At 35.3% G+C, this 12,754-nt stretch overlaps 2 protein-coding genes and 1 long non-coding RNA gene across 7 annotated transcripts in view; 1 reads left to right on the top strand and 2 right to left on the bottom strand.

Moving 5' to 3' along the window:
- The window catches only part of LOC137240717 (kinesin-like protein CG14535), a 575,047-nt gene that overhangs the window by 183,836 nt on the left and 378,457 nt on the right, over positions 1-12,754 (bottom strand). The gene's annotated exons all lie outside the window — the stretch shown is intronic.
- On the top strand, positions 7,653-10,377 carry LOC137242670 (uncharacterized). Its single transcript, XR_010950333.1, has 2 exons — positions 7,653-7,799; positions 9,967-10,377. It is a non-coding gene; the product is annotated as an uncharacterized lncRNA (long non-coding RNA).
- On the bottom strand, positions 10,198-11,990 carry LOC137242669 (cysteine desulfurase IscS-like). Of its 3 annotated transcripts, none has more exons than XM_067769929.1 (5): positions 11,671-11,990; positions 11,191-11,579; positions 10,988-11,116; positions 10,800-10,924; positions 10,198-10,595 (listed from the first exon to the last, which is right to left on the bottom strand). In XM_067769929.1, exons 1-2 carry the CDS (start codon positions 11,855-11,857, stop codon positions 11,245-11,247), a joined length of 522 nt encoding a protein of 173 aa, XP_067626030.1. In that variant the 5' UTR covers positions 11,858-11,990; the 3' UTR covers positions 10,198-10,595; positions 10,800-10,924; positions 10,988-11,116; positions 11,191-11,244. The 3 variants fall into 3 exon arrangements, 2 of the variants coding, with proteins under 2 accessions (XP_067626030.1, XP_067626031.1); XM_067769930.1 differs by lacking the exon at positions 10,198-10,595 and having other exon boundaries at positions 10,633-10,924; positions 11,671-11,811; positions 11,883-11,941; XR_010950332.1 differs by lacking the exon at positions 10,198-10,595 and having other exon boundaries at positions 10,633-10,924; positions 11,640-11,990.

Here is a 12,754-nt window from a genome sequence, read left to right as displayed (position 1 = left end):
AAGTTATGTAACTTTCAGTTTCATAAAAAGTTTTTTACAACCCAAACGAAATCGTCCCATGCAGATTTCGCAGGTGCTTTCATGCGGCTAGTGAAATCGGGATCATAAATTAGTTTTCTAATCTGTTAGCCATGGAAAATCCCAGCTTTCACCTTCTCAGATCTCAGTTTCCGAAATGATTTAGAAATGTATTTGCATTACATATGTCATATGTTTCATGAGACTTGATTTGATATGCAGAGGGGGAAATATTATGCGGTATTAATCAGTCGGTTGGGATAAATCCATTTCTAGTGATTTCTGCGGTTTATTTCTGTTATGTTTTCCACACAGAAATGTCAGTTGCTGATTGATGGTCCGACGGTTCACGTCATATCACAGGAGTTTGAAATTAGGTCTTCTTTTATTTGCCCATAAGCATAATTATTAAACACAACTTTTACATATGTATGAAACTTGCAATCCATGGTTTGTTAACAGTTTCATATTAGGAACCGAATAAGTCCATATAAGCTCGTTTCACTAGGTCTGATGGACTCAAACGAAACTCCTTCAACCCGCCATAAAATAAAACAAAAATTGTTTGGATGGCTTACACACATTCTCGTTGATGAACCCAGAATAAATAACGCAATGGCTTACAGCAATTACTGCACCTACTATGGTCAACTGAAAAGTGGTTTTTTATATGATACCCGTATTTCAAAAACTTGATCTGCTAGAAGAAGTTTGAGGTAAGAAACCAGCGATCCAAATAAGTGAGAAACAAAATAAAAACCCCATGCAACTGACAAAAAGTGCTATTTTGTTAACCAGTGTTACAGATTAGTTTGAATTATGCACTTAATCCCAGTAAAACAAGCGTTTGATCATTTTAAACATTAAAAAACCAGAACGGTCCCATATAACACATAGACTGAATTTGCTGTTCGAGAAACCCTGAAATAATATATCTACATAGGCTCTTTGTGCCGCATTTCCTGCAAATAAGCTTACATCATTTTTCGATACTATAGCCTGTTTTGGCCCTAAAAAAGGTAATATACCAAAAGGCATAACTAGACACGGTTTGAATTAAAATAGTCGGTCGATAAAAATCCTACCAACAAAAATGAAAATTAAATCCAATTCACCGTCCCAAAAAATAGCACATTCCAACCAGATTTTTTTATACTCAGCGTGCTTTGCACACAGAGTATATTAACTTTGATTGGATTACGGTTGGTTGTACAGGTATGAAGGAATCGAGATAGATATAGACTTCCATATATCAAAATCAACAGTATCGAAAAAAAATTTGATTGAGCCATGTCCGTCCGTCCGTCCGTCTGTCCGTTAATACGATAACTTGAGTATATATTGAGATATCTTCACCAAATTTGGTACACGAGCTTATCTGGACCCAGAATAGATTGGCATTGAAAATGAGCGAAATCGGAATGATAACCACGCCTACTTTTTATATATATAACATTTTGGTATACACATAAAACCCTATTATTTAGTAAATAATACACCTAGAATGTTGAAATTTGACGTGTGGACTGATATTGAGACTCTTGATAAAAATTTGAGAAACATTTTTAAAATGGGCATGGCACCGCCCACTTGTGATAAAATCAATTTTACAAATATTATTAATCATAAATCAAAAATCGTTAAACCTGTCGTAACAAAATTCTGCAGAGAGGTTGCCTTTACTATAAGGAATGCTTTGAAGAAAAATTAACGAAATCGGTTAAGGACCACGTCCACTTTTATTAAAATATTTTCAAAAAGGTCGTGGACGAATAAAATAAGATATATCTTTGCAAATAAGAGCTTTATATCAATGGTATTTCATTTCCCAAGTGAATTTATAACAACAATTAGGAAAAACTTCAAATTTAAAAAAATTGGAGTGGCACCGCCCCTTTTATGACTAAACAATTTTCTATGTTTTGGGAGCCATAGCTTGAACAAAAATTTACATATCGTAATGAAATTGTGTACATATATTTTCCTTATAGCAGGAAATATTTCTAGAAAAAATGGACGAGATCGGTTAAAGACCACGCCCACTTTTATATAAACGATTTTTAAAAGGGTCGTAGACGAAAATAATAAGCTATATCTCAGCAAAAAAGAGCTTTGTATCAATAGAATTTTACTTTCTAAATTGAATAATAATGTGACGAATATTAGCAACGCTAAGGGATGCTATCATCTCTAAGCCGATACTAAGCTGTCATTTGTATGTACATAAACAAATCAATCATTATGTCTACACATATATCCATACAAGCAGCGGAGAGATACGCACAAACACATGCATATATCTGAGATACTCACAAAAGTATGCAATCATCGTTGGAGATATTACTCACATATACACGCGCATATGGCTATGCGATAGGCTATAATCGTGCATCTGTAGTTTATAGCTGGTAAACAAGTAGTAAATTCGAGAAGAAGAAACACTTAGAAGTATGCCAACGAGACAGCAGAGACTATAAAAGGAGGGGAAGCTGAGTAAACAGCAATCAGTTTGTTTTAAGCACACTCTCAGTTGCGAAGTATAAGTGTTATTGTGAAGTATTTTCAAAGTAGTCTAATAAAGACCATTTTGCATTATTGAATATTTGAGGTATTTATTCAACAGTTTAGCGATACGAACGTTAGTAGAAGGTTGCAAATAAGCGGAATTTCCCGAAAATCGTTACAATAACATTAAATTGGAAAACACTAAAATTTTTGAAAATGGGAGTGGCACCGCCCTTTTTATGACTGAGCAATTTTCTATATTTCGGGGGCCATAACTTGAAGAAAAATTAACATATCGTAATGAAATTGCGTACACATATTTACCTTATAGCAGAAAATATTTCTAGTAAAAATGGACGGGATCGGTTATAGACCACAGCAACTTAGATATAAAACAAGTTTAAAAGGGTCGTAGACTAGAATAACAAGCTATAACTTAGCAAAAAATAGTTTTGAATCAATAATATTTCACTTATCAAGTTTTAGTGTATGAGGAAATGGGGAGAAATTTTTCTTTTAAACGGGCGGTGCCACGTGTTATGTAGAAAAGTAATTTATCTTAAATGAAATGTGCAATTGAAGCGCACGCTGAGTATATAATGTTGGTTTACACCCGAATTTAGACACCTTTACTTTTTTTACTTATATGTTAGCTTATATAACATTTTTAAAAACATATGATGGTATACAGCACTCTTTCCTACACTCAAAAAAAAAAGTATCACTATCATTTTAATACACGCTGTGCAAAAATGAAACTATAAACGGTATCATTTTCGTGGTATCAATGCAACGATAAATATTATAAAAAGTATAATTAAAAGTATCAATTTTGTATCGACTATTGATTTGCCCATGGAAAATATTTGTTTCGACCTTAAAATGTATCAAAATGATAACTGTATAAATTTCCTAGTTTGTAGTGCACATTGATGCCGCCTTGATGATAAATTTTTTTTGAGTGTACTAAAACGTATGATAACCACAAACACACAACCTTAACAAACAGCAAACAAACTCCTTCATTGTTACAACATTAAAATTTTTAGAGCGACATTCCAACACCAACGCGATTAAGCTAGCAAAAATGTGGAAGACAAAAAATATATGCCTCATCAGTTTAAGCTTTTCCTAAGGAGTAATCCTAGTACCCATTCCACACACCAACAAGCTTTTGTTTGGTTGCTGTTAAGCAGCCTCTTTATGTTCTGTGGCTTATGGTGTAAATCTAATGTTATTGCGACAACACGAGTGAAATGCGCTCACACACATACATACATACATATTCGTATGTATCTATGTTTTGTATACAAAAAATTTTAAGTACAAACTTTGGTGGTAAGCAACCAGCTGTGGAATGAGATAAATGTGGCGAGAAGTCAAGAAAAATCATGGCTTATTACCTTCATTATTATATTGCCAACTGTGCAAAAACAACAACAAAAACACTTCATACTTCATTCATGTTGTATGGGTGTTGTATAAATAACAATAGCAGAAGAAGAATGTAAACAAATATGCGAACTAAATATGTGGCAAGTACACACACACACACTTCTACATATAGCACACAGGTAACTAATAAACGACTTGGTGAAAAGTGTAACAAATTCTCGACCGCGTCAAATGAAAGAAAAAATGCAAAAAAGATGAAGTCGGTTGTAAAATGTGAAAAATGTCACACAGTTTGTGAATGTGTGTGTTGTACTTAAGGTGAACGCGAAAGGATAACAGAGCATAGAGGAGTTGACTTACATTATATTCATATTATTTGCTAAATATGGTTGCATGTCCGCTTGTATGTTTGTAAGCATGAAGAAATAGAGTGTGTTGATAGTAGAAAAAAGATTGGAAGGAAAAATCGAATGTTGACTCTCTTTGAAGCAGTGTGGTGGAAATTGAGTGTAATAATGTGAAGAATCAATGCAGGGTAATTTGGTGGGCACAATCGAGCTGTAGGTATATTTAAGTAAGTTTAACTGGCATCCGTGGTGTGGTGGTAGCGAGATCCACCTACCACACCGAAGATCCCGGATGCAATCTCCGGGAAAAGCAACATCAAAATTTTAGAAACAAGTTTTTTCAAACAAGTTCTTCTCAGCTGAGTGGAGACCCCTGGCTTGGCAAGTGATTTGGCAAGCACTTCGAGTGTATTTCTGAACAGCTTCTCAGTGAAAACTTATCTGTCTTGCAGATGCCGTTTAGAGCGGCGTAAAACATGTAGGTCCCATACCGACACTTTGTAGGAACTATTGAAAAGAGCACAACGCAAATTGGAAGAGAAGCTCGGCCCAAAATCTCGTCGGAGGCTATCTCTACTTGAATTTTTAGCATTCGTTACATTTACTGCAAATCCTTTTATTTGCAACCTTCTGCTAAGTTCGATTCACTAAACTGTTGAATAAATAACTCCAATATTTAATAATGCAAAATGGCCTTTATTCAAGTGCTTTCAAAATAACACTTCTAATGCCCGACAGATAGCGTGCTTAATCGAAAATGATTTTATTTTGTCTCTACTGTTGTTGATTTTTATACTCTCTGATTTCCTCGTTCGCATCTTCTAGGTGCTTCCATTTCCAGAATCTACTAGTTGGCCATCAGCTATCAAATTTCTCAGCTGTAACTAAAATTACACGATTTTATACTTTCGGGAGTATCTCAGATATATGCATGTGGTTGTGCGTTGCTTATCAGCTGCGTGTACGTACATATGTGTAGTCATAATGATTGATTCGTTTATCTAGATACAAGTGACTGTCTGCTTTATTGTTGTTGTGACTTCATTTACTTAGCATCAGACTAGGGATGTGAGTATCACTTAGTGTCACTCATATTCGTCGCAATATGTTCATTTAACCACAAATCCGAATCCGCAAATTGTTATTGTTTTAGTAACGGCAACAAACTTTAATGCGTAGCTGTTCTCTAAAGTTCTTTGATGTTATCAGTGCCACCTAACATGAAGGAGACCATAAGATTAATAGTGAGATGTTAAAATGACCGTTTCTAGTCCAACCGAAGTTATTCTCTCCAAGCTTCATTCCTTTTACCTTACTTTTCAATGCCTACGTACAGCTCGTATATTCATAAATCTTTCCGATTTTCCCTTTTACACACTCCTATGCACTCCCTTATACGTCAAATATTTTTGCTCCAAATAATTAGTTAAATTGCCCGCCAATTGCCCAGTCTACACGACGAATACTTAATCCACTCGCCAAACTAGAAAACAATTTTTTAGAGCTGCAATATACCGCCCCAACAAAAAAGGGAACGGGAGAAAGAAAAGATGGGAAAATAGACGGAAAACGGAAAACTAAAAGAAAGAGGGAACCAGAGGAAGAGGAAGAGTGAGAGTAATAGAAGGAATAAAGCAAAACGTGTGAGGAAGAGTAGGAATAAAAAGTTAACAGGAACAGCATTACGTAATATAAGTTATATTAAGATTAAGGAGTAAGGGCTTCAACAGCAAAAGAAAAGGGGGAAGTTTGACAAAAGGATGAAAGGTATAGGGAAATAGAGTGGGTCGATTACGGAAAAATGGAAATACGCAGAGGAGAGAGAACATAAGAAAAGAGAAGAGACAGATTCAATGGGTTGTGTACACGCACCCTTTCAAAGGTTGCCAGCGCAATTTATAGCCTATTGTAAACTTCACCTACCGCTGGCAAATCCTGTTTATTTATCAAGCGAGAATCTTGCGACCCCAAATTCCTCATCTTCGGAGAGGGTTCAATGACCTAGAAGGCTCAAGGTTGTCATATCAAATCGTTCGCCAGATGGCCGGTCTAACATCTTCGGGGAGTTTTCATTTCGCTACAAGTAGAAGAAGAAACGACAGAAAATATAGAACAAGAACAGAAGGAACAAGGACATGCTTCAAATTAAGTGGGAAATCAAAACACCGTTGACTCTTTGCAACCTCCAACACAACCGCTGATGCAATCGTGCAAACGAATTAGCTCTACAGCCCATGTACCGCCAGCAAATCAGCATAGTTCCTTTGCTTTGAAGTTGTATCAAGAGATATATAATTTTTATCAAGAGAAAGTAGAGGGCGTGAAATCACTACAGCCAGATGAATATATGAACAAATATCGTTTTGTCTCTCAGAAATCCATAGAAATCGCATTGAATGACGGTTCCCCCGTAAATTCAGAAAACAAAAATTCGGAAACACATTTTTTCAGAAAACATTAGTCAGAAGCATGGTACAATTACCAGGTAAAAGCATCAGGGTTGCATTTTACATGTTTTTTCATTCGAAGGTGGTCATAAAATGTCAAACTTTGTTTATGTTTACATTTTTCGTTTATTTACTTTTGATGTGAAAATTTTTAATGCGCAGTGGTTTTTAAATGTTTTGCAAATTTTTGTAAAGAAAGAAAACAGAATTTACTTGTGTTTTGTGCATATTTAAATATGGGAAAGTGTTGTTTGTGCAATATTAGAAGGGAGAAAGCGGGTGTGAAGCTTTTCACAGTCCCGCAAGATCCAAGGAATAGAAAAAATTGGGAAAAGGCTTGTGGCGTTAAGTTTCCGCAAAACGGCTTCATTTGCTCGCTCCATTTTCAAGCCTCTGACCTAATTGTGGGAGCGCAAAGAGTAAATTTGATGCCCAACTCCACTCCGTCGCTATATTTACCGGCTTTTATGTAAGTATTCGGTTTCCCGATTGGTGCAAGATAAAAAATGAAATATAATTTTATTTATGACTTAGGAGTACTAATCAAGAGTTTGTTAAAAACGAAAGTTGTCTCGTCGTCCCCAACCGTAATTCCTACGGTGATCTACCAAAATTTCGGACAATACTTTCGCCGCTACAAAGTGAACCTTTCATCTCTAATATAAAAGAAAAGTAAGATAATATATGCAAGTTATTTGATAAAGTCCCTTCTACATGTTTGGTTTTTTTTTGTTTAAGTGACACGTTTGGAGCGAAAAGCCAATACTTGGCACGGAAAAACTGCAGCACACAAACGGATATACATGATGTTCAACAAATAATCTGTGAAACCCAGACGCAGTAAGTTCCCGTAGTTTATTCACTTTACATTTTAGACTTTCTAATACCTCATATAAATTTAATTCATTTAGTGAAATATTACTCCAGTGTGCAATGGAATCAGAAACTACCCGCTTGAGGGTGGAAAATCTTAAGCTACGTGAGGAGAATGAAAAATTGAAAGGAAATATTGCCAACACGGCCATCGTAATGTCTGCCGTGGAGTCTGTTTTTACAGAAGGACAGATGCAGAAGATGTTGCTACGTGGTAAGTGTTTTCCGTTAGCTTGTATTGGTTATATACTAATTGGCATGCGTAGAACTTAGGAGTAAAGTACCATAGCTTTTATTTGTGCATAGAACTTGGGATTGGGCTTAAAACCATTTATGTATTCAACATTACAAATTAAAACAAAATAGTTTCCACCCAGTATTTATTGAAAGTTTTGATCAAAAAATATTTAAATATCATACCCCAAGATGATTAAAAACTTTCAAATTTAAAAGCATTTTCTGTTCGAAAATTAACGTATCGTCTAGAGAAAAATGTACCATAAATGTGATTATTCTTGAATAATCATTTATGATTCCTATTTCGAAACGCTTTTTATTCATATTTGATATCATTGTAAAATTGAGCTTTAATAGTTTTAGAGTAATATTTGACTGCTTTTCACAGTCATTTTCTGATCATATTCGTGAATATATTTCAATCGTTTTGGTTGAGATTTTTGAATCATTTTGGAATGCCATTATAATGCATTTATTCTTCATATCTCATTCAAAATAGGATACTACATAATAATCTTATTTCATCAGGGGAAGAAAGCATGCAAAAGTGAGCTATTGGAACCACAGCTAATTCGCAAACAAACTTGACCGATATACACCTGCGACTGCGGGATGTTGAAGCCGTATCCAGGTATGTCAAGATAGTTTCACTTACCTGGGGTTCAAATAGCTCACAACCTATGTATTGTCCAATCATTATGTATTTTCTGGGAAGCTGAAGAAGAGAAATGGTTGGGGAAATCTTCGTTCACAAGCAGCATTACATTATTTTTGTCTTGAAGAATGAATATCTTCTGCATAAATAATAAAATTTTTATATATTTTTTTTAGCTTCATGAAAAAATATGTGTATGCGAAAAAAAAAAGATTTTTAATGAAAAGTAAAATTTCAACAAGTATAAAATTCATTATTCAGTCAACATACATATTCATACAAGATTCAGAAAGCAGAATGAAAAATTATTATAAATTTTTGATCACCTAAAGTAAACACATTTGATTCAAATATGATTCCAAAATGTGATTAAAACTATATATACGAAAAACGGCCCTTATCAGGGCTACCACTAACCACCAAAGAGAAAAAATTGCGAATCAATTATACCTACGCAAAACGGCCCTTATCAGGGCCACCAAGAGAAAAATTTGATAGACAATTATGTTTTACATATTACTAGCAGACCCGGCAGACGTTTTTCTGCCCTAAATTTGGCCTATCTGCATACATTTTAATAAGCTTTTTCCGTCTAACTCTGCCCTACCCCTCTACACTTTTTCCTAATCTTTTTATTCACCCCTCCCTCCGTCTTTTTCGCTTTATCTCCATCTTCGACTCATTCTATCTCTTTCTCAGTCTCCTCTCATTTCTCTTTTCTCAAGTTTTTCTCCTTCTTCTTCATCTCTTATTGCCAGTCCCAGAGGGTGGTATGTATTTTGTTCCAGTTCCATTCCGAGTCTCAGTCCCAGTCCCACTCCGAGTCTCAGTCTCAGTCCCAGTCCTAGTCCTAATCCCAGTCCCAGTCCGTCTCTGGTATACTTCCCGGAAAAAAGCATCGTAAATACTAATATAGGCAAATTTATATACAAAATTTCAGGCAAATAGAATAGAACGTATGTAAATAGGTATGTGGGTATTATTAATTCTTGTCTTTATTTCGGCTTCGCATGCATATTTATCAGTTCTGCTAGGTTGATGCGACTCCGAATATAACAATGAACTTTAGAGCTCTCAGCAACAGCTTTCATTTGATATCCATAATACACACACATTTTAGGGGTACCCGGGTCCACGTTTTGGCCTATATCTCGAAAGCCTAGTCACCCAGGGGTATGAAAATTATCCTGTACTATAGCACTCATCAACAGCTTTCATTTGATATCCATATTGTATAAACACATTCTAGGGGTACCGGGGTCCACGTTTTGTTCTCAAGACCCTAGGCACGTAGCGAAAAAAAGGTAGACGTTGGCCGATTCTCAGACCTACCCAATACGATCACAAAATTTCATGAGAATCGGTTCAGCCGTTTCGGAGGAGTTAAGCCTCTAAAACCGTGACAGAAGAATTTTATATATTAGATAAATTTACTTTTGGATTATTTATATCCTTATTATTATATTATTAAAATTGTGGTTATTTTCAGGGCAATACATAGAAAAAAGGGAATGACAAGAAACCAGAACCGGAGTATAGCCGATACGGATACACTCAAAACCGAACTTTTGCCATAGCAGGTAACGATACCAGATCCGGCCTAAAACCTAAATTGATACAAAAGCCTCCTGGTTGTTAGAGCAAAGACGAATTTAATTTGTTGTGAAAATTTCATATTTCACAGTTTTTTCAAACACTTTACGAATTAATACATTAAAAATTCTTTCTGTGAAATGAAATTGTGATATTTTAAATTTATTGTGAAATCAAAAAGTATGTAAACATATTAATAACAAATATCAATCTAATGTTTACACGGAAATGAGTTTTACACTCAGAAAAACATTTTGTGAGGAAGCTTCGAATTAATTACACAAACAAAAAATAATTGAAAGAAAAACATGCCCTACTACATAGTAAGCTTTCATTTTCATTAATCTTCATACTAGGTACAATTTCATGTTTTCCATCGCATCAGCAATTTTATGGCTTTACACCAGCATTATAATTCCTTTCGTCATGAGCGGTAGGCGTTTCAGTAGTGTTGTCCTCAATTTGCTTTTCCAAATTTGTCATTTCACTGCTTGTATTAGTTGCATTTGGAACTTCTTCAGCCATCTTCACGTTAACCAAAGAACGTTTGGTACCCATAAAAAAAATTGTCCATCACCGTGGCGGTTTTTCGTTATTATCTTTTGAACGGGTAAAAAAAGTTAACTTGCGCTCTCAGATTATTGATCTAGACGTGAATAGGCGTCTTTTGATACCTCACTCAAAAAAAAGGACAAATTTTAGGGTGGGGCCCCTAAACTGCACAATTACCGAACGTTTTTTATTATCTTTTTTCCACTGTCTTCCCCAACGCGATTTCGGAGCCTTTTTAGGGGTTTTCTTTTACGTTCATGAACTGATTTTGTCTTGCTGACGTCCGTTATAGTGGAATGCTCCTGTAAAACCAAAATGAACATTATCTTTTTTTATTATTTATGCAATTTTGTGTTACAACTCACTTTAAAAGGTCTTTCTTCTTTTGTTTTGCCACCAATTTCACCAGCGCATTTAAAAGCACCACATAAACAAACTTTGTCCTCATTACCCAACAGATCATTCCAATGATAATTGAAGGTAAGCTCTGTGTCCTACAAAATAAATTTTAAACAATAACTTTTAACACTCTTAATATATATTTGAAGCTAGAGATAAGCGCTCTTACCGCTGGTATATCTTTTATAGCAAAAAGTCCAATGCGATTTAATCCATTTACGGACTACTTTTGTGTCTCACAATTTCGCACAAGTAATTTCTCAATAGGACTTATAAACTTTTTACTTGCTACAGCTAATGTAGTCGGTGAAGGCGATACTGCCTGGTTACGTGTACGTCTCGTAGTCGTTGCATCAGTCAAAAGCTCACTATCGCTACCGCCTATATCTGGACTTGTAGTATATATAAGCAATTCGCGGCGCCGTGTAATTCTTTTTTGAAGTCCGCCATCACTTTCGCTACCGTTATATGCAGCACCAGTTCCTGTTGGCGGTGTTGTAAATCCAATATATTTTGGGCTTAAATCCGAATACAATTCGGCCAGTAGGGCACGTTTTCCTTAAAAATCAAAACAAATATCAGAAAGATAACTACAAATTGTTAAGGCAAATAGCCTACATGCAGCACCAAATCAGTACAGGTACATTACCACTACGTATACCACGCTCTTGTCCAGATCCACTCTGTATATAAAGTGCCCAAATACCCTTTGGACCATATAATTTATGGCCAAATATTGACATTAAATCAATGTTAATTGTATTAATTGGAATTTTGCCAACTGCGTGTGCTGCGTCGGTGTGAAAGAATATATTCCGTGAGCGGCAAAGATTCATCTATGGGCAGAAAACCAACTTTTACCAGTTAATTTTCTGTTTTAGTTTTCGGTTCGTTGACAAAAATTACAAATGACATTTCTTCTTCCATCACTTTTGACAACAAAAATTGAAAGACCGATTGACAGTTTATGTTCCAGCGGCAACAACAAAATACACGGGAGGGTTGCATTTTTGCTAATGCTTCTACCTGGTAATTGTACCATGGTCAGAAGCCTTTTTTCAGAAAGCCAAAATTCAGAAGTCAAATTTCAGAAGTCAAAATTCATAAATAATCAGACAGCAAAAAACATTAAATTTTGCTTTCTTTCTGAATTTTGACTTCTGAATTTTTTTTTAGCCTGCAACACGGCAACGTCGAAAGAAGGCGTTTTATCCCGTCGAGTTATGGAATACCTACAATATCACCAAATTGAGTGAAATTCGTATAAATAATTATAACGAAAGGTGGCACGACGTCGTTCGAATTGCGTTTGGGGCACAGCCCAACATATTTGATTTCATAAATAAAATAAACAAGTAAAGGTGTCTAAGTTCGGGTGTAACCGAACATTATATACTCAGCGTGAGCTTCAATTGCACATTTCATTTCAGATAAATTAGTTTTCTACATAACACGTGGCACTGCCCGTTTAAAAAAAAATGTCTCCCCATTTCCTCTTACAATAAAACTTGATAAGTGAAATATCATTGATTCAAAACTATTTTTTGCAAAGTTATAGCTTATTATTCTAGTCTACGACCCTTTTAAAAATCTTTCATATAAAAGTGGGCGTGGTCTTTAATCGATCTCGTCCATTTCTAGAAATATTTCCTGCTGTGGGAAAAATCAGTGTACCCAATTTTATTACGATCCGTTAATTTTTCTTCGAGTTATGGCTCCCGAAACATAGAAAA

Source organism: Eurosta solidaginis, chromosome 2 (assembly GCF_040869045.1).
Source record: "Eurosta solidaginis isolate ZX-2024a chromosome 2, ASM4086904v1, whole genome shotgun sequence".
In the NCBI taxonomy this organism is placed as follows: Eukaryota; Metazoa; Arthropoda; class Insecta; order Diptera; family Tephritidae; genus Eurosta; species Eurosta solidaginis.
This window is presented reverse-complemented; position numbering and strand designations above follow the sequence as displayed.

Excerpts from the sequence above, each read along its gene's own strand:
- LOC137242669 (XM_067769929.1), bottom strand. The coding sequence starts at position 11,857 with ATGAATCTTTGCCGCTCACGGAATATATTCTTTCACACCGACGCAGCA. Across the intron at positions 11,580-11,670 it reads AGAGCGTGGTATACGTAGTG|GAAAACGTGCCCTACTGGCC; the intron begins GTAATGTACCTG and ends TTGATTTTTAAG.